Source organism: Watersipora subatra, chromosome 10, assembly GCF_963576615.1.
Source record: "Watersipora subatra chromosome 10, tzWatSuba1.1, whole genome shotgun sequence".
Taxonomy (NCBI): Eukaryota; Metazoa; Bryozoa; class Gymnolaemata; order Cheilostomatida; family Watersiporidae; genus Watersipora; species Watersipora subatra.
In genome coordinates, this window is record NC_088717.1 from 36,344,018 (window position 1) to 36,366,800 (window position 22,783).

General features: G+C 34.7%; 1 protein-coding gene across 1 annotated transcript in view; it reads right to left on the reverse strand.

The window, feature by feature from the left end:
• The window catches only part of LOC137407014 (gamma-aminobutyric acid receptor subunit alpha-1-like), a 34,485-nt gene extending 14,552 nt beyond the window's left edge, over positions 1–19,933 (reverse strand). Inside the window, exons 1-5 of the mRNA XM_068093618.1 lie at positions 19,794–19,933; positions 16,568–16,722; positions 15,086–15,159; positions 4,771–4,991; positions 862–944 (exon numbers count right to left, since the gene is read on the reverse strand). Of these exons, the coding sequence (XP_067949719.1) occupies positions 862–944; positions 4,771–4,991; positions 15,086–15,159; positions 16,568–16,722; positions 19,794–19,933 (673 nt within the window). The remainder of the gene's footprint in view (positions 1–861; positions 945–4,770; positions 4,992–15,085; positions 15,160–16,567; positions 16,723–19,793) is intronic.
• Positions 19,934–22,783: the final 2,850 nt, after the last annotated feature.

The following is a 22,783-nucleotide window of genomic DNA, read 5'->3' on the forward strand; positions in this document are numbered from 1 at the left end:
TGTTAGGCTACTAGGCCTAAGGCTGTGGGTTTGAATCCCGCTTGTGCCATGAGAGATCATCAGGCGCACTGATAAAGCGATAAGCGATGAAGCGATCACTATGAGCGCCATAATTCTATTGTAACAGAATGTGATGATTAGCTCAGATATTAGAGTGTCGCTCCAACGTGATGGAAGTCTTTGATTTTGGAAAATAAAACCTTTTTTCCTAATCTCTAAACTGTGACTTTGGACAGACAGACAAACAAGGCTCTTTTAGAGTCAAGATTTCAATGTTCTTAGGTAACAATAACTAAACAATTGTTTTACGATAAACGCTTTGGATGTATGTATGGGTTATATTCACAGCTTATCAATAGCGTAATTACAAAGCATGTGACATATCATATTTCTCCATGTTTGTAAATGCTATGATAATGCTAGTTGTGTACTCCAATATATTACAGATTAAGAAGCTTGTTACACATGTCACTCTCTCTTGGTGCATGAGCCTGCTATGGTACTAGTGATTTATAGCATGAGCCATTTCAAAACAGAATTGAAATTTTTAGTAAGATTTGTACTTTAGATAAAGTTAAAATTACATTAGTTTTAAACAGATCAATTAAATTTACTAAAACTACATATAATCTTTAGGCTAGTTCTGTTTTAACAGCCAGAGACCTACGAAATTATTAGCTTACAATCTCATTGGCTAGAGTTATTATACACCTTACATTTTCACTTCTTACCACGTGTATAAATAATCAATGACAGCCAGGGGCTTCTCAAGCTGTGGTCATAAGAAGTGGAAGATTGCTTATGTTTTGACATGTATAACAGGTACTTCGAATGTGTCAGATAATAAAGAGGTATACTCACAGCTAAGAATAGTGAGCATGCATTCTTGAGTGTCCATGGGATAAGCATGCAATTTCATTGGACAGTCAGCTTTAATCGTAAGTCTACAAGCAATAAATTAGGCTTCTTAGACCATTCGTTGTTAACACTGACTAACCTTGTATATACAAGCGAAGCCACACCCCCTCCTAGACTGCGTTAACAACTTTCAATCAAATGTAAAAGCGCTTAGGTTAGCGCAATTCTTTCTGAGCTGAATAGCGTATTGAAGTTTGAAGAACTTCATGAAAAAACCAACTCATGTAAATAGTTTTTTACACTCTTTCACAAATGTGAAGTTTTAGAGATAACTTAAGAAACATAATGGTTGATATACACCGAGTCTGATAGTCTGTTTTTTATTAATAGGAAAACAAATAGCTTTAGTATAAAGCTCTTTGTGCCGAGGGGAAGAAACTTTTTATCTTGTCTACTTATTATACTCATTTTTAAACATTTCAATCAGCATGTAATTAGAAACTAGTGTTCTGTCAGCCATTTTTCATTTCTCATTAGATTAGAAGTGCCCACAGTATATTGCGCATACCTATCTCAAGAACTAATTGTTCAAATAATTTAAAACTTTAGAGTTACATGGGAATGTATACCGCGCAAAGCGACCACAATTTCGTATTCCTCCGTAAACTAGAAGTACAGAAAAACAACAGAAAACCATGAATCCGAGTTTACTCAGATCAGATAGGAAAACATTTCTCTGAATTATTTTAAAGTGTTAAATCTTGGCAACAAGCCAACCAATTGAAGTGTACACATCTCAGCAAAAGATACCAAAACTTAATAAGGTAGTTACACTAGCCATCACCAAACTGAAAAACTTGGATCATCCTAGTTATTGTTTCTTCTAAGATTAGGCATTCCATTTTATATGTTATAAATAATGATTGAACCAATCCTTTGTAAAATAATACAGTAATAATAATATATTAGCTAATTAAATACAAACTGCAGTTTTGATTGGCTGAATAAAGTTGGACCTGAGCTAAGCCATTCAGTTCTGAACTTGCCTCGCTTTGGTTTTTGATTGTTTTTTCAAAAAAATTTCCAGTGTTGAGATTTTTCCTTCAGCTGGTTTGTGGTGGTCTTTTTACAATAGCTTTATTTTTACAAGCTGTTTATTAGACAATCACACCACAAATCTTGCGGACGCGTACAGAAGTCACGGTTGTATTTTACCACAGACTGTCTATCCTAAAATAAGCTTGATCTTTATCGATCATGTGACCAATACGTGGTATAACAGCCAAGCTATAATCAGCGTAACCAATAACAGACTATGGTCTGGCTTCATTTAATGTTGGACTAAACACATTTCTTTTTTTAGACTAATTAGCAAAAATGAGCAGCAGAGTGTGCTTTGTTGGGAAAAATTAATGTAAACCCTCATCGTTTATCTATTTTTGGGTCATTTTCTTAGTTTTTCATTGTTTTAATGAAGCTTTATCCAAATCAACAGTAGTACTGTGAAGATGTTCATAAAGCAGTTATAAGAAGCAATGAATGCCATTTTGGAATACTGTGGAGTGTTAATTTAGCTGCAAAGAGCATGGTAAAGGTGTTCATTTGAAATGGAGCGAAGTTGTGTAAGCATGCCCCTTGTAAATAGTCAATATAAAAAAAGATGAAATCTAAAATATTATCTTGTAAGGTAAAGTTACAAAGAAGTCTGAGGTTCTCTGAGAGATCATGAAAGAAAGATGGAGTATAATGCCTGCTTAGTTTACTGCAAGCAGAGACTGAGTGTGTTTTTAAGAGTCATTGCCACACAAACAATATCTCTTTGATCTTGGCTGGACATGAACATGTCTAAGTCTATTGGCAAGAGAACCTCAACAACTGGAGACATGTCCAGCTGCACACTGCAAGTTAAGGTTAGATTTCATTCCTGTCACCAATGGCACTTTTCGAAATTGACCCCAAACCTATTGTTTGGAGGTCGAGGGTTTGAGACCAATGGGCCATGGCTCCGAGCATATATCAGATAAAAAGCAAACACTTGATCACTAAGACTGGTGAGAATCGATCTAACCTATAGCTGTTTCAGCTGAAACCATGTGAATACTGCTTGCTCTCAACCTCACACGCTATAGACACCCTCTTCTCCTCAACCAACATTTCATGTAACAATTACAAATTCTATACTTTTTATCTGTGATTTTATCAATGAACATATTTAAATGTGAAATTCTTGTGAGCAAAGTTCATCGTATCAGCGAAGTGTGATCCTATACATAAAACCTACAAGATCGACAGCAACTTTTTTAAGAAGGGGCGTTATTGCAAGCTGCCCTAAACAATTACATCATTCTAGGTAGATTGTTAACTATCTAGCTATGTTGCAGCTGTAGGTGGCTAAACAACTTCAATGCCTAAAGTTATTAGACTGAGATTCAGCGCTCTTGAATAGCTAATTACCACTCATCCCTTGCATCGTATACAAAATTAGTCTTCAAACATGGCTCACTATTTCTACTGCTTATCCTTTCTATGCAATTGCAAAAAAGCAAATGAAATTGTTGTTTTATTCTTCAAAGGGAAGGTTTATCTAAGTTTAACCAAGGATAACCTTTTTCTGCTGACTCAACAATGCCTTTTATAAGCCTGTATTAGGGAAAAGTTTAGAAAATGGAAGTTTTCATGTTCCAATTTTAAATAAAAAATGAAGTATTCTTTTTGTCCTATTTTTTATAGTTTAAGCAAACATAAAAATTTAAAATTGAGTAGTACCAAACTTTCAAATATTTGCAGTAACAATATAATGTTACTGGTGACGATAAATGCCAGCATAAAAGAGGCATGGTTTCCTTTGCAATGCGTAAATGAAAAATTAGGTTGTATCGCAATTCCCATGACTACACAGGTTTTTAGAAGCAATTGATCTAGTTCATCGCATTACTAGTTCGTAGTAGGTTAGTTCCTAGTAGTTCTGAGTAGGATCTGTAGCTCGTTCCTTAGCGAGTTCGAATGCTGGTTTGATCGCTATAAAACCTCAGCACATCGATCTCTACGCCACCATTGGTCACATTTGTTTTTTCACCAACTAATGTAAAGGCTTTAGCAAGCGTTAGTTTGCATTTCTGAAAAAGTTTATCTCTTTATTTTGAGATTCTCGCATCATTTTAGAAAAACGCACTGTTTAGTCAAGGTTTTTTCCATTTTATGTTTTTCTTTTGGCGAACCGTATCCGCTGTACAATGTTTAATAGCCATAGCCTTGTAAATATCAGTGTTTAATAGGGAACTGAGGATTGTCTCATCTACCTTATTTGAAACTTGCTCAAAATCAAATAAAAACAGCTGGTCATGGTCGTTTGTACATATCAGCTTACAAAGAATGTTACTCCACTCACCAAACATTTGATATCATACTTTGCTTTTAGAATAAGCTCACACCAGTTTTTAGTTTCATATTTGTGACCTATTTTAAGAAATATTACCATAATATTAGAGCTTGCTTTCACAATTTCTTGGCTTATATATGCAGTTATATTATTATTTACCTTTGCTTTTGTTTATGGAAATTTCATTGTATGTTGCTAGCACTTTGTGTTATTTCTCAACATATAGCATAGTTTGTTGTGGCTGCTGCATAGTTTACTTGAATGTACTCCTGACGTGGCCACTGCATGGCTCATCATACATTTTTCACGATCGGGCAATTGATGTGGAACGGACGCGAATTTCGCGTGTCCATTCAGAAACATTTTGTAAGTTTCACTTTTGTCTATAAGCAATCATTGTTGTGCAGTAAGAGTCCGCCCTATCTCAAAAGTTATTTAATGAGGTTACTTAATATTTTGTTAGACAATATATGTAAATAAATTTACTCATATTTCAATGACAAATCAACCTTGTTCATCTTATTGACTTTTACCTCATCGAGTAAAAAATGGTGCCGTCAGGGCTGATCCGCAAAAGTTTGTTGTCGGTAGTTATCCTGTGGAGGTAAGAGTTTTTGCCATTGTAGAAGTATGTGTCAGGTGTCCATAGCTTTTTGAGCAGTTCTATGTGCACTGCGATCTCCTTGCTAGCTCCACTGTACACAAGCCTCGGATCATTCCAGGTTTGCCGAAAGTAGCAATCCATCGAGTAGCTCTACAATAATTTTAAGTTCTCAGGCTATTATCCATATATATACTGGATTCTATATAGATAGATAGATAAATAGATAGATAGCTATATAGATAGATAGATAGATAGATAGATAGATAGATAGATAGATAGATAGATAGATAGATAGATAGATAGATAGATAGATAGATATATAGATAGATAGAGAGATAGATAGATAGATAAATAGATAGAGAGATAGCTATATAGATAGATAGATAGATAGATAGATAGATAGATAGATAGATAGATAGATAGATAGATAGATAGATAGATAGATAGATAGATAGATAGACAGATAGATAGATATATAGATAGATAAATAGATAGATAGAGAGATAGATAGATAGATAGAGAGATAGCTATATAGATAGATAGATAGATAGATAGATAGATAGATAGATAGATAGATAGATAGATAGATAGATAGATAGACAGATAGATAGATAGATATATAGATAGATAGATAGATAAATAGATATGAACTTTATTGCCATTGGTCAATGCCGGTCGAACAAATTAATTCATGAGACAAAAATAAAGATCAATAAAGTGAATTATGGGTATTGGAAGAAAAAAAACTATTTTTTGCATAATGCGGAAATCTGGTATAGAGTGGGGTGGATTGCTGGGGGAAGTGGGAATGATTGATTGGGCAGATTGGAGATGTGATCTGAGTATTTTGCACAGCAAATATCTAAGAACACATTGTTCTCCTCGGCGTTAAAGGCATTTGAACACTGATGTATTATGAAAGACTATTTTCATAAATGACTAAGTTCTAAGCAATTATGTAAAGAAGCATAGGTTAGTGATACCGTCTGCGGGTTACAGGCTCTAAGCTTTACAGAATCACAGGCTAACAGCCTGGTGCTAACTTATGTCACCCATGTTTAAAGTACACTAAATACATCTAAATGCTGTTACAGCAGCTTTCTATTCTAAACTGTGTTACTGTGTGTGTTTATTTATTGTTTACGTACGACTAGTGCATTGAGAAGTTCTCTTAGCAAAATTATTGACCAACAATTTAAGACCAAAATGATTTTAATCCAAATCTGGTTTAGTGTTTTTATTGACCATTTCATTTACAGGAAGTCTTCGTTTAAAGAGGTATTCAGTCTATGACAAGTCGGAGCAACAATGGACTTTAGTATTGATCTACATGCAATATTTGCTTAAGGCAAATTCCTTGCAATTATGGCGATACAGTGACGGAACAGTTGTGACCTTGACTGCATGCTGTCACATTAAGTTGGCTAAGCAATGTATCCACCATCCACCCATCTCTCAGTCAGTATTTTTCCATGTTAGTCATGTACCCTTTAGAATTATATCTGCTCATAGGGTTCGTTTCTCTTATATTCCCTCACAATGCTGAAAAAAAAAGTGCTAGTCCTCAAGTTTAATAAATATATAAAAAGACAAAATTATGGTAGTACAGTAGTACACTGCTGCGCATGTTGTTAAATTACGACAAAATGGCTAGACCCATTCCTTGCTGATATTTTGGAATAACTTGAGTTTTTAAATTTTTGAAATTTAGGACTAAAATATTAAACAAGAGTTTAATATACTAGTAAAACAGTGAATAAGGCTTTAATGTGTAAAAAATGAAAAAGTAAAAGACGGAATATTGCCAAATGATGATGAAATGGCCTAACCTATTTAATGACGAATTTAATCGACGGGTTTTCTGGAACAAATTACTGTTGTTAAACAAGGAGTACCTGTATTCATATGCTTATTATCTTGTTACGCGGTATACCATAAAAAGCTTTAAGCTGTAGGCCTTTGTTTATGTACAAATATGTAATTCTCGTTTTAAATATATTAAAGAGGTTTCACAACAATCTTGGAGATATTTTACTTAAAGAAGCATATCAACACATATATGCTGTAAATACCAGGGGTAAAATAGGAAAAACTGACTTCTTGGAAACCTGAAATTTGTGATCACGTCTGAGTGATTTGTGATATTTGTGAGCATTGTTTTCAATTTGTACCTTCTTTTTTACTTTACTTGAAAAATTGCAATTTTTTGAATAAGTTTAGATGTCGTATGTTGGAAATAACTTTGTGCATCGCAATAAATGCTTGTTAAGATCTATTTCATTTCATTTGCCAACAAATTCATATGTATGAGGTATCGTCAGCTGAGGTTTGACTGTTAGAGTAGTGCTGCCATCTTAACCAGATACTAAAATACTGATCGTCCAATGATGAGGGAAGCGGAGTACATCCTTTGAGCCTCTACCTGACTAAGCGGTAGAAATGTATAGCTAAATATAGTCTTAATAAATATAAATATAAATATAGCTTATAAGTATAGCTTATATAAATATAGCTTAGTCTTATAAATATAGCTAAATATAATTTTTTTAGTCTCTGTCACTTAGCGGCATGTAAAAGTAGTAACAAGCAGCAAATCTTAAGAACAATCATCTGATCGCCATCTTCAACAAAATTTGGAGTTATTGTCTGAAATGTCATGCCCACTAAAGTCTAAAACTGAAGTATTTGTCAGTCGACCATCGACACTTCTCGTGTCGATTTTAGCATAAATCTGTAGGCATAAATAGGCGTAGACCATCTCAATCACTCAGACTGCATCTGTGTGATTTATTCCTACAAATGTTCATAAGAAACGCTGTGTTTACTGATTAGTAGAGGTTTTCCCATTTCCATAGAGTTAGCATTCCCATAGAGTTAACAGAAATCTGCATAATTATACAGTTGCTAGTAGTAATTAGATCACTTCCTCATTGTCACAGCCCCCTTGAGCATCATTAGCAAGTGATTCAGAATCCTTGAAAGAGTTTTTCAGGCACCTGTCGGCTTGTGTCATCAGTGTAACTCCGCCAGTCCATACACTCTTTAATTCTAAACTTTACTTTATTGCATGTATAAAGTTTTATTGGCATTAGTAACCATCAACAAAATAAATACTCGAAAGAATTTTTCATGCACTTGTCTGCTTGTGTCACAAGTGTCACTACGCAAGTCCATTTGCTCTTAAATCATAAACATCACTTTATATAATATGTATGCATGTATAAATTTCTGTTAGTATTAGTGATTATCAACAAAATTATGTTTTTTGTTACATGCCAAAATGAAAATGAGAAAACAGAAATCAGGAATTAAGAGTGAGGTGAACAAGTTTTTTAAAAGTTGTTAATCTAATTAGAGTATTGTGAAAGAGTCGAGAATTGTTGGTTGTAATAACTATACATATAAAGATATGTAGTATGTGGGTGTCCAGGAGCAGTTTACATCGAATGCCAAAAGAAAAAAGAATTCACCTTATTGATTAACTGAAAAAAATTTTTCAACAGCATTTAATAAAACTTGGCTGAAACCTTTATTACAGTAAAACTAATTTAGTTGATTTGTAATCTTAAATTATAATAAAATGCTTTACAGAGCTTGGAGAACAAAGCATGGTTTTACCCTAATTGCAATGGCGTAAAACTTCTGAGATCATCAAAGAGATTTAGAGACGATGAAGTTGTAAATGATGACGCGCTTCATTTATTTCAGATGCTAACAATCAATATTTCCTTGGTTGTGCACGAATCATCCCTGTGCTGATGCCTCACTGAATATTAATGTAATATAGAAACGACTGTCTCACAGTCTGAGGAGATGAATAATAACATTAACTCAGCATATGTGAATGACGTCTAAGAGGAAGGAAGCTTACACAGCTTTCTAAAAATCTGCTGTGTTTCTAAACCTATTTTGTTCTTTTGAATTGCTGAGATCTTCTAGCAAATATTTGACTATGGATGCATCTAGTGGGTTAGGTTTGTTTCAGCGGATGCAAAAATAATGCAAAATTTATAAAATTAGCGATATATTTCAGTGTTTCCGTCCATTTAAGCAGTGCAGCAAATGAGTAATTTATAATATTTAACATGGTCTGCTCTGTAAATTATCTAGAATTGCAAGCTTTGCTGTTACAAGAAATTGTCTGTATGTCTGTATGTCCGTATGTCCGTATGTTCGCATGTCCGTATGTCCGTATGTCCTTATGTATGTCTGTATGTCTGTATGTCTGTATGTCTGTATGTCTGTATGTCTGTATGTATGTCTGTATGCCTATATGTCTATATGTATGTATGTCTGTATATCTGTCGGCAACCATGGTAACAGCGTTAGGAGAAAATACTGCCTTGTAGAAGGTTCAAACTGTTGACTTTCAGCTTGATAACCCAAAACTCCAGCTTCTTCTAGGATACCAGTAAAAATAATAACAATCACCTCCGTTGGAAATAAATAGCAATAGTGGAACTCTTTATTTGTTTTTAAAGCAAATCGTGACTAATTGTTGTGTTTTGAGAAAGCTAAATAATACATGGTGAAGTCATTAATCTTTTTCTTCCTGTTCCCAAACAAAAATTAGCTTGAAATTAAAAGAATCAACCAATAAAATTAATGAATAAGTACTAAATAAATAGCAAACTGCTAGCCTTAATACTGGTGCAGCTGGCAGCGCATGACAATCACTTGCATGTCAAAAATAAGTCTTCGTACTGACAGTCTCAAACATCAGAAAACACAAAGAGAAGTACTTTTAATATTAGTTATGGTGTCTGTCTTCGTGGTAATCATTGTCATGATAGGAATGTCATCTAACTTTAAATTGCTCTCTGCAACTGAGCATTTCTTCAGTTGTTGAGGCTCTCTTGCCACTAGACTCAGACATGTCTAGCTGAGATTACAGAGACAATGTTCGTACAACAATGATCTTTAAAACGCGTACAACCTCTAATCAAGCTAAACAAAGCTAATCAGACACCATAGTCTATCTTCAAGTGATAGCTCACATACAACCACCAGTAATACATCTATGCAAGAAGTGATAGCTCACATACAACCACCAGTAATACATCTATGCAAGAAGTGATAGCTCACATACAACCACCAGTAATACATCTATGCAAGAAGTGATAGCTCACATACAACCACCAGTAATACATCTATGCAAGAAGTGATAGCTCACATACAACCACCATTAATCCATCTATGCAAGATTGTGCTGGCCAATGAGCAATAATTCAACATATTCCAGATTTTTATTTTTTAGTTCTCTCACTTTGCAATAATTGTACCATTCCCAAATCATCTTTTATTGTAATCATAGCAAAACAGACTTAATTTAGCTATTGCTTGCTAATTATTTCCCATTTACATTTGAACCCTTTTATATTTTTTTTTCAATTCATTTGACTTGCACAAAACATTTTCCTCCTATATGAAGTTTGAAAGTTACAGTTGTTTGACAAAGTTTGAAACACTTTACAGTTGTTTTTATGTTCTCTTTTAATTTATTTCAACTACACAAAACACTTATCTCATGTTATGTAGTTTGAAAGTTAGAATGGCATATGTTGTTATATGTTAAATATAAATAAATTTTCTGTGCAAAGACTTCTACATTATTTGGGCAATGCTCGGTAGTACAGCTAGCACTATTACTGAATTTGCTTTTGTACTAAAAGTTCAGTAAGAAGCCTTTAGTTTCAATACAACAGCCTGAAATATTTAAAACAAATTCTTGGTAAGCGGACACTCGCTGGTACTGAGACAGTTGAACGCCTGCTGACATACTCTTACCTAGCAGATGCTTAGTTACTGGCTTCCAAGGTTTGAACTTATGGTATGCAATCTAGACTCTCATCTATTGATCTATTGATCTAAGCCAGCTAGCATCTATTAGTGTCATCTGGTGACATTTTAGCTGAATGATTAAATTTTGAAGCGAAGCAACCGTGCATAGGATTTGCTGTGTTTTATGCTTGGCCGGTGAGATTTTCACTGCAAGGGAAAATCTGGTTCTCCGAGTGAGACGTTTTTATGATACTGCTTTTATGAAGGAAGGGTTCTATGTGTTCTGTGAGTTTTACAGGCTCTACTGCATCTATAGATTATATGGGTTCCATTGGTTCGATGGATTCTATTGGTGTTACAGGTTTTATGGGTTATATAGGTTCTATGAGTTTTATCGTTTCACTGGTTTCTATTGGTTGTATGAAGGGAACTTCAGCCAATTTAAACGATATTTTCACTACCGTGAGAGATTATGACTTCGGTTAAAAATTTGATGTTGTATTTTTTATCATAGCTATTCATACCGGTTAACTTTAAGTTTAAAAGAAAAACAAAATATTTAAAATTAAATGCTACTCCATGTCCAAAAATAAATTATCTTAAAAAGTGTTTTTACATTGTAAATAATACAGATAATAATAATAGCAGTAAACAAATGAAATACTTTAACAATTACTCTAATATGTCAGACATTTCATTAGTTTGTGAATTTGTTTTGGTTTTGCTACGACAGTCGATAAGGCTTTATGAAGATTAACAGCCTATGTACGGTTCAACCTGCTTATCATTGCTTCTTCAACAGCATATCTATACTTGGCTATACTAAGGCTAACTTCACATCATGGAAATATAATGTTTATTGTCATTGGGAAATAGTTGATTGATTGTAAAGTAAAGAGATGTTCGGATTTTTTATATACTTCAAAGGTTGGTCTGGCTAAAAACTGTGACAAGAATGATGACAAACTCTCAATTCTGTGCAACCAACTCCAGTTTGTCTCCCAAGTCCTTGGACTTTCTGTTTTCGTTGAACTGCACATGATCAGCGATCCCTCACAACTATTTACCAACTAGCTTCATGTCGCAATACATTTTTACCACATATGGTGAGATCAGCGTGACCTAGTGGTCAAGAGTGCCTGACCTTTCAAGGTCAGGCCTGACCTTTCAGGTTCAATTCCCACAAGGGCCACTGGTAGAACTGGTATCTAACCTTAAATAGCTTTTTGCAACTGGGCATGTCTCCAGTCATCGGAATTATTTTGCCATTGGATTCAGCAGTTCTACCCATGATCACAGAGATATTGTTTGTTTAATAACGCTGTTAAAAACACGCACAGCATCTGTTTGCTGTAAGCTAAGCAGACACCATACTCGCTCTTTGAGGGATTGTTCAGACAAGAAGCATGTAGCTCATAGCCTTTGCTTACTAAAAATGTTTAACCATAGCATGACTGTCCAAAACAATAATACCTCTTTCGATACCTCCAAGCTTCCTAAAACTTGCTTACGAAATTTGTCTAATGCATGCATGACACCCTAAAGCAAGTGCTTTTGAATGAGTCACTCGAGCCTATCCTACGGAAAGACGATGGAGGTTGATTCACCGGAATACGCTTTATCTGCCGTAGTTCTTCACAATTTAAAACTGTTGCAACTAATTCCCTACCGCTCGTAAACAATGCCCTTTCACTGTTAATGACTAATTTATAATACCTTGACTGCTCCCACATGTAGTCTCAGTGCGCTATTCTCACTCTGCCAAAAGCAGCCTGCCAAAGGCAGTGGGTGCCGGAAACTAACTTCTTTTGTTTAGCAAATAAATTTTCGACTTATGCTATAATCGATCAAATCAAACAGCTTTTTCTAAATAATAGTTTTAAATGTTTTAACTTTTTTAAAACAAGCTGTGTTTGAATGCAAATGAGAGTGGTAAAATACTTCTTTCATATGGAGATAAAAACGCTGGGTGTGACAAGCAGCTCTGGAGAGTAAGCTCAGAGCATTCCTTTACGATTTTCATTTGATTTCTGGTTTGACTGACAAGTTGCACAAATCAAAACAGAATTCTTTAGGGAGCAATCATGGCTTAATAGACCAAAGTGCCTGATATGTGAACAATGAGCTAAGATCCATTCTAAACCAAAACCTCTGGTGGTGAGAGAACGGCACCCAACTATAAATTGCTCTCTGGGCCATATGTGCAAGTCTGCACCCTTACATGCTGTAACCTTAGTGGAGTTCGTGAGAATTTGGTGATATTTAATATCATTCAGAGCACCAAATTATTTTAGTACCAAGTAACTTCGTATAAAGCAGTCTTATACAGAGCTGCTCTGATTATATTGTCATTTTGCGCAACTTCAGATGCAGTTTTCATTAGCTTCATTCTTAAATAGAAGTATTGCTGCCACGCAATCATCTTGTTTGAGATTCAAAGTTTTCGGTTTTTTACATTTTCACCCCACAAAAAAACACATTCCTTTTTTCGCATAAAATATTACATCTTTTTTGTATTTATTCTATGTGTAGCAAAGATATCTGTTGTTTTTAAAGAGCAAATATACATAATAAGGAAAGATTTTTTAATGCGTTTCAAAAACTTTAAAAAAAACTGATAGATACTTGATAAAAAAATTGAAGAGAAATGTTAGACAAGTTGACAACAAGAAGTTAGCATGAGTACCAATCGTTCTGCTGGAGCACAGGCTAAGGCAAAGCAGATGTTGGTAAACCTAACTACAATTTGTTATAAAGTTTTTTAGAAAGTTGGTTGAAAGAAGAAAATTGATTGGCTGCCTTCTATAAAGCAGCCAATCAATTCTCAATATTAAGCATTCTTTCAGCTTCTTTGAAATGGATGCATCGGTAATATTTGAAACCGCAAAAGTCTCTATTTACGTTTCATTTTGAAGAGGCTAAGAACAGCAGACATCTTATGACCAGTTTAGCAGAAAGTACTTATCAATTCTGGAGCGCATTGATATGTTACCGCTTTGATTATCTCAAATCACTTAGAGTAGTGAACTCATAGGTAGTTTTTAATATTAGTTACAAACTCTATGTGATGTGTAGCTGAAAGACTAGCTTCAACTGAAAAAAAGTTAACATTGAACTATTGGATGAAGCAGAGAAACTTCACAAAAACATTACTCTGGTAATAAAACTCAGGTACTTTCTTCTCAGAATGAAATAATGAAAAGAGAGATCGTACTTGAAACATCAAAAAAGTTGTAGAATACAAAAACTTGCTCAAATTTGATTGATTAGATGTCAGTTTACTAAAAGATTGCAATAAGTTTAGCTAAGTACTGATATCACAAAGGTGAGGATCGGCAAAACTTTGGTTGATAGGTTGATGCAACTAGATCAATACAGGTAGATCGAAACAAGCAGATCGGTTAAATTTAAAACATTGATTCTGTCAAAAAAATTGTCCGTGCAAAGAATTCTGCCCTGAATAATTGACTCTGTTGTATCAGAAGAGGCTGTAACATACAGATATTTGCTAATGCGCGAGACTAATTAATTTATTGGTACTATTGACCTTGGCCTTGAAGCACCGCTTGATGAACTTGCATGCAAACGTCATTGTTTCACTGATGATCTACAGGTCATGTATTGGATTACCGCATATACCAGTCTTTTTGATGTGTCATGAACCAATTGACAAGCATCACTACTTTTTTATTTTACCTAGTTAAACGCTTTAGAATATGAAACAAGTTCAGATTACGGACAGTAACTAAGTGTTTGCCTTTATGACTAAGTAAGGCACAAAGGAACCTATCTACGGCCACAGCTAAGTCTGTTATGATCATAGAGTTTGTTCCTAGAGCCTTTCACTATGTTTCCATAAAGCGGATGATGCTGATTTGAAATCGTCTGCACATTGAGTTACCGTGCGATAGGTTTTTCAATGAACATTCGCATATTGCGGATTGGCGCTGACACTTTGTCAACAAAATAAGGAATTCTACGGAAGTCATAGCGACATACTCAAAACTGCTCCAGTCAAAATAGAAATGACCGAAGTGGGGAAAATGTTTAAAGTGGAATAGTGCCATTTCCATCCTTAGTAAGCCTAAAAAATTGCAACAACAAAAAGTTGTTTTTCACAATCGCAATCAAGATTTGCAAGCAACAAAATTTGCTTGACTTGCAGGTTTGTGGTTTCCATCTTGCGGATGATGCCAACCTGCAGGTTGTCCGCCTCATAAAAACATAGTGTATTTAGATGCACATAGCGGTCAGTTCGGGGCGCGAGACATTCCTTCTAACTGATTCGGGGTGATTAGCCTAATAAAATGATCAACCACGTTTGAACATCTGCAATGAATGAGAGTGTTTGTGATAAAGAGATGTGTTATTCTGGATCGAATAGCCTTCTCTCATCGAAGTTTTGCGGATGGCTTCATAATAATGATATACCGAATTAATTATTTGTTTGAACTACTACTTACCCTGTCCATTTCAGAGATTGGACCCATGCTTCTAATATTTAAATCCAATTGAATCTGCGTAGGCTTCGTCTGGTCTGTAAAAGACAAAACAAACATGTCTAGCAGAAACATATATTATCTAATGATAACATGTAACGGGCTAAAAAATCTATAACAGGTGCGTGCTTTTACAATGTTATCATAAAAAATAGCAATAACATTTGGTTGATGTTTTTGGACAGCTTTCATAATAAAATTATAATTGTTTAAATACAGTGTTTTAAAAAGTTATGAAGACTTAATCATGGCTTGCACACTTCAAAAAGCCATCACTCTATGATCGAGCTACCCTTCTCTTTCAAAACAATAGATGTATTCATAATAGTATAAATAATTCTATCATTTATTTTAACTATAAACAGCTCGCAAAGGTTCTAGTTCAGCCCTTATACCTAGTGAATCATCAGTGTCATTGAATTTGCTGATTACCACGCAATTTTGATTTTTGCTTTTGAGCGCCTAAAAAGCTATTTATGAGGATTTTATTGCTCTGAAACAAAACTGCAATTTTCCACCATTGGTATAACACAATCTCATATAGAGTGCAACTTACAAACAAGTATACATTGACCGGTAATGTCAAGTGTTATATAACGTGCACCTAATTATTCTAATTTCACTCCCTCTTCTAACGTAAACCAAAGTTCAATAGAAGTCAGTAAAGCTTTGCATAGTAGAGAAGTACGCAAGGTTTCGTCACCAGACTAATTTGACATTGTGAGGAAGTTTGCGCTGTCAAGTGGCCAAGGGTCAGCTTGATTCAATTGACATTGCGTCAGCTAGTGAGTTCAATGTCGCAGGAACATTTGCCAGATAAATTGTCGCTAGCGAGACGGCTTTGAACTTTGAACAAAAAATCCCTGAGTTTTTGATAAATGACTTTATTGAGAATGTTACCATAAAAGCCTGTTTGTAATAGAGCCTTGTTTAACATAAATAATTGTTTGGATCAAATATACATGGCTAAAAAAGCTTTAAGAGTATATTAGCTTAAATAGTAACAACTAAAAGTTATTTTTTTCAAGTTATAACTACAATCTGTTTGTGTCTCAATGCTGATTTCATAGAATCATTTTGCATGTCAAAACTGTCAGATGCTTAAGTAAATATTTTATAGGAACACACCGCAAGTGGTTCAATTAATTTTAGAGCCTAAAGACAGCAATAACTATTGCAATTAATTAAATGCTGCATCAAGACAATCAAGACCATGAACAAGACAAGAAAAATTCACCAAATTACTGGTTGTCCTCCATACGATGGCCTTAGTTTTTGGTAAAAAAGAGAAAAGAGCACAGTCGGTTATATTCAGCAGAGATCATATATAGGTGAAACCACAGATGGGTAACATCATGTCTAGCTAAAGGTAACCCACGGTAAAATGTTTTGTAAAACTACCAAATAATCAAAGGTTGAAACATTTTTCTAAGTTAGAATACCCACCTCCTTTAGGAAAAGGGCGTGTTCTTACATCGTATCCAACTAAGATGTCATCTAACACCTTAGACATGTTCTTTCCTATTTGAATGCCAAGGACTTGATCTGATTTACTCATAGACGCATTACTCGGACGCAACTGAGCTAGTTGGGGCCTGAAGCTACAAAATAGTAAATCAGCTAATACAGGTATATTGGCATAACCCCAGTGAAGTCCTTGATAATACATGTATGTTTATCTTCTATATATATATATATATATATATATATATCATCAAATTGATATATATATATATATATATCAATTGAAATGTTTGTCTGTCTGTCGTTGTCCATACGTCCAGTTAATATTGTTAAAATACACATTCTTGCAGTCCGGTGCCCCATGACAGATCATGATGCGTAATGATTACATCCACAATTATTCCCAGTTATGGCAAAGTGGCTGTATGGTCTAGTGGTAGTGCTAGTGCTAACTTTGCATCCGTGCATTCAAATGTATAGATTTGACTTCTATGAGATCAATCTTTCTTCCTAATGCTCTCAGATGGCTTTGAACAGACACAGATCTTATTATAGTAAAGATAAAAATATTTGCTTAAGTTACTAGCTTAAGTTACTCAAATTTATTCAGTAAAATAACTGGGCCAATGGAAACTAAATTATCTGCCACCTTGTATAAGCTATTTTAAATCTTGAGCAAATATGTAACATCCGAAGTAAAAAATGTTTTTTAACAATCTGTTTTAACTTTGCCTCGAGCTTTTGAATATTTGAATTATGCATTGGCTAGACACCCACAAAAACAAAAAAAAATACTTGCATTTAAAAGTTAGAATAATAAATGTTATATAAGTTGACTAAAAATAAATTTCCTATGCAACAATTTTTTTATTTTCTTCGGCTACGCTGGGCATTTGCTTAATCTTAAATAAAACTTAGATTTCAGTTTCTGCTCTAATCTCCGACTTACACAGGGAAGGTTTGTTATAAGAAAAGCAACCTACTATGGTCTTACTCAGCTTACTCAAAGCCTAGATAAGATTAAAGGCTATGCTTACATACTCCTTACATATTTCTTAGCTTGTGCACCATGATTTTGCATTTTCTATGAAGCATATTTTAATTTGTCCAATTTTCTATAATGTCTGCTAGCAGATGTACTGCTGAATGCTTTAAAGGGATTCTGTCTGGGACTGAAAGGCTGCCTAACAATAAGTTAAACTATATTGATAGCTATTTGTAGCTTTCTTTGTTATTTGTAAGCGCTGCCGTCTAAGAAGCTTACGAAAGGCTTCTCACATTGAGTATTCACCTCGCTGGCAGTGCTAAGCTTGTACTGAGCTATAATTCAGGGCTAGCGCAATAAAATGTGGGAGCTTGCAGCTTTGAAGGATAACTTAATGCACTGCCATGACCTGCCTTAGCTTGTGTACTCGGTTGAAGTCTCTCAAAGACATGCACTCTTTGATTTGGGAGGATGAAAAGCCGACTCAGTCTGAGGAGGCCTTAAATGATAGTTTTGAGAAGTTTTTAACCACTCTTGCACAAATTTTCTTGTTCTTTTTTCGGTAAATCAGTGTATATATAATGCGAGTTGAGAAATTGTATTAACAATTATTAGATTTATCGAAAGTGTATTCTTTTTGTTCAATTTTGCTTTTTGCTCCGTGAATTTGAATATATCCTTTAAAGCTTATACCAAATTACAATTTAGGTATAACAAATGTCATAGGAATACTTAAACAAGTGATCATAGAGGCATTCAAAGAGGTACCTATATAGGTGGTCAGACAACTACAAAAAAATGACTCAATAGAAGCAACAATAAAGTTATCAATAGATGTACCACGAAAAGTATTTAGAATAATGCAAAGTCTTAGAATTTATGTTATGCTGCAGCAAAATGAAGCGAAAGAATTTGCCAGATGAACATGTTTCGGACCTGCCGTATCACTTTCGCACCATGAGCACTTGAGTCTTAGCATGAAATCTAACTCTTCAATTGTTTGGAAGCAGGAATATTGTTTATACAATGGCATTTGTTGAGAACAGAATGTACACAATCATCAAAGGTAAGGCTTTGAGTTGGTAAATTCCTTGTGATTGACACGCGTTGACACCAGTCATCGAGGTTCACCAGACAAAGTCTTCGCACAAGATTAGATTGATTTAAACAAAAACTATTACCCTCATGCGCTAACACAAACGTAACAATCACCTCATGTATTGTTTCGCTGAAAAAATACTTCATGCAAGATAAGTAAGCAATTATTAATGATAATTGTTTTTACAGCTTCGTAAGATAAACAGATGATGGTTGTAAAAATTACCCAACAGGCAGAGCTGTAATCCACTCACACAACACTCTTGAAAGTGATAGCGTCAGCTACAATGTTGACTTAAGAAAAGTAACAGCTTTTCAGATGAATTTCTAGACAAATTTTGGAAGTTGAGCTGACTCAGTGGTTTGCTGCCAGTAGATCATTGTTATCTGTTTGATTATAATTTCATGGAGTGTAAAAATGTAGTTGACCAAGATTTTACCACAAAAATTAAAGTCACAAGTTATCTTTCAGCGTTGATGTCCAAATATAATGATGCAAATTCCCAAACTAAAAAGAATAAAAGTATTGTGTAACCTATTTTAAACAAGAGTTAAATTGAATCAGGGTTTTCTCTTTGCAGGGATTTGTAGGTCTTAATTATCATCTAGGCATTTACAGCTAGTTTCACTAAGTTTCCTTGTTACTGTAGTTTTTGATCTGTTCGTATAAAACTTCTAACTTTCTAAAATTTCAAAAGATAAACCTTTTTTTTACTAGCATTTAGGTTCAAGCATATAGTTTGTCAAGTTTAAAGTTTTATGTACACTGTTTAGGTTATCAAAATCAGCTAATGGTATAACAAAAAAATGAATTAAGTATTTTTTATAGAAAATTTTGTTCAAGTTGTGTTTTTTCTATTTTAAGTAGACCAGATTAAAATGTATTTTGAACACTCTGAGGCTGTTGCGACTTTTGACTTTTAAGATATTTAATGATTGATGTAACCCACTAACAAACGACTAGAGACTTGATTTAGTTTTCATAACATCGCAATGATGCGATGAACAAAGCTAAAATTTGGTTAAATGGCTACATAGATCAACCATAACCAGCCAAATAACTTTATTTGAAATCCATGAAGGTGAAATCGTCCATAATTTCAGAGTTATGTTCGAAAAGCTTACCCTGTACTTCCTGCTGCCACCGAAAGGTTTGCGACTAGAAAAACAATCCAGAAGACAGAAGTCAGGGAAGATGTCCGCTTCTGCGTATAGCACAGTCTAACCATCCCTCCATCTGAAATCACGAGACACGACTCAGGCATGTTATATATTTTTCCTTATCAAGTCACCTATAAGTCCCATATCTATCCGCATCCAATATCTCTTAGCAATTGAAGACTCAATTTCGCTGAGTGATTTCCTGCAAATGAGCATTTATTTTCCATTACCTGATCTCCGTATTAATTAGTGTACAGAGCAGCTTAATTAAATCCCAACGCCTTAAATGAAACGGCGGTTTAAAATGATCTCGCGTAGCATTTGCCTGAGTGCGAACAGAAACAGCTGGTCTAAAGCTGTTACACGGATGCTAATGGAAAGGTTATCGAAATCAGTCAGAGCGATGAATGCTCTCGCTTTACATTAAATGATTTTGAAGCTAATTTAGCAATTGAGTCTGATTTCAATCACTCCATCGTCTTAGTTCACATAACTAATTTTTTTATTAATGTACTTCTCAATGCTAATCAAATGAGTGTATTGTTATTATATAATGTCTCTCGATTCAGCGAAAGAAAGTCTACGATGCAAGCGCTCCGTTTGTCTTATTGATCAAATTTAACATTATCTATAGATGACTCTCCGAGGAAGTCAATGTATTAATTTAACGACGTGAGCAAACAGTTTAATACCGCTAAATCGATCTTCTGACCTTTCATATGTATGCAAGCCTATGCTGCTGCCTGACTGGCTAGGAACGCTGCTATCAAGTACATGTTTCAGATTTATTGATTTTGTGTCAGTTTTAATACGGACTGTTGCCTTTCTTTACAGATGTCTCTTTGTTTGTCAATATTAAAGGGTAAACAGAATTGATAAACTGAAGTGAAGTATTTAGAAAAGGCAGGGAAATCAGGTCAGACAGATTAGCCAGCATAACAAAAAGTTAATTGGTGATTTTGATTAACTCTTTTTACATAGCGCCATCGTTTGAAGTTTATGATCCCGTCTGTGTCTGTGACTCGCTGACGTCTACTTCAGCCTTGTCAGAGTATTAAAAGACAGTAAAATATTAACATAGGAGTTTGGTACAACGTTGTTTTTAATATAATATATTACATAATATAACATATAACATACAGCAGACAGCGAGGTACTGCTGTTCAGAAGGATTTTTACTAAGGCTTCTTGTTATTCAATATGTGAAGATATACATGTATTTAGATAAATGTGTATGAATAGATGTATAAATATATAGGTGTATATACATGTATATGTATGGTACGTAAATTATATATAATGAAGTTTTATATAGACAGATATAGATATATACAGCGTATACAATATATACTATATACATGTAGCCTACAGCGTATATAGTATATACATATATATAGGCCTACAGTATATATACATATAGGTATATACAGTATATATTAATAGTATATATATAGTTTATATATATAGCAAAGAATAAGAAAAAGTAGAGAAATATCTCTCTCTTGACGAAGAGATTGAGAAATGCTGGAATGTAAGAACAACTGTAATCCCAGTAGTCATTGGGGCTCTGGGTGCAATAACACCGGCACATAAAATGTGGCTTGCCCAGATACCGACAGCAATCAACTCAGGTGAGTTGCAGAAAAGTGCGCTATTGGAAACAGCTAAAATCTTGAGGGGAGTGATCAAACTCTCAGGTTTCTGGTAGAAGACCTGAGTTAGAGCAGAAATTACCATCCATATGGGTTAACCAGGGTGAGGAAACAGTTTTCTTATAACGAAGTTATGACATAGTGTGAAGAGGTTTGATGAAGTTGGCTCCAATAGAATGTACCTTATGCACCTTATATAATCAACTTGTGTTTGCTTCAACTACATGCAATTGGTTTGTGCAAACTAATTGCTTCTTGAAAAAATAACTCATCAGTTTTTTGGCACACTTTTAAAACTTTGAGTTGAATTTCTTACAGCCAAATTTGAAGCTCTAAAGCATTCTAAAAGAAGGAAACAGCTGGTAATAAAAAATGCTGTATTGAAAAGCTATCACCAAGTACCGGCTGCAAAATCAAACAACACTCTCAATCTCGTAACATTTATCGTGTATCATGAGCTTGACCTAGTAATTTAGCGGGCTGACATACAAATTTCAGGTCAAGATTCAATTCCTAAAAATGGCCACTGGTGGTGACATGAATGACATTTAACCTTGAACTGCTCTCACCAACTGGGCATGTCTTTAGTGGTTAATGTTCTCTTGCCACTGGTCAAAATAAAGGAACTGTCATCTATGATCTTAAAAGGCACGTTCAGCCTCTGCTTGTAGTAAAACATTATACTTCACCTTCGAGGGATATTTCACATATCTTCTGAGAGAAACTTTAATAATCTTCACAGGCTACAGATAATCAGTCAAATCGCATAAAATCTTATGCTATTAGCCTGAAGGATTTCAAACTGTTTCTAGATATTTGCAGGTGCACCGCAATGAGCTCTAGAGTTCAATTATTCTTTGATGTCTCAGAAAGTCTTATCGCCAGTGATACGAAATGTGGCTCAAACAAGTGTTTGTACTTGTTGGTAGCTAGGGTTAGCCCTCTGCTAACAATGCTCATGTTAGAAAGAGCATGTAAACCTTTGAATGCCTGCTGTCAGGGGTTCTTTCAAGTTTGCTGCCAATGCGTAATGAATCATAGCTGCATATGCTACCAAAAACATATTTTTTCCAGTTCAGTCATGCGGATAACACTTGAATGATCAAGTCTGGATTACGGTATTTTGATCAGAAGCTATGAGCATTTAACACTAACACATTCCTAGTGCTCACAGAAGGTTCGATGAGACAGCAGGCAGCTTGTTTGTTGCTAGACAGGCAGCTTGTGGAACACAGATCTCTAGTCTACTTGACTTCCATTATATTCCTACTTTCCCAGAAAATCCTCTGCATCATACACCAA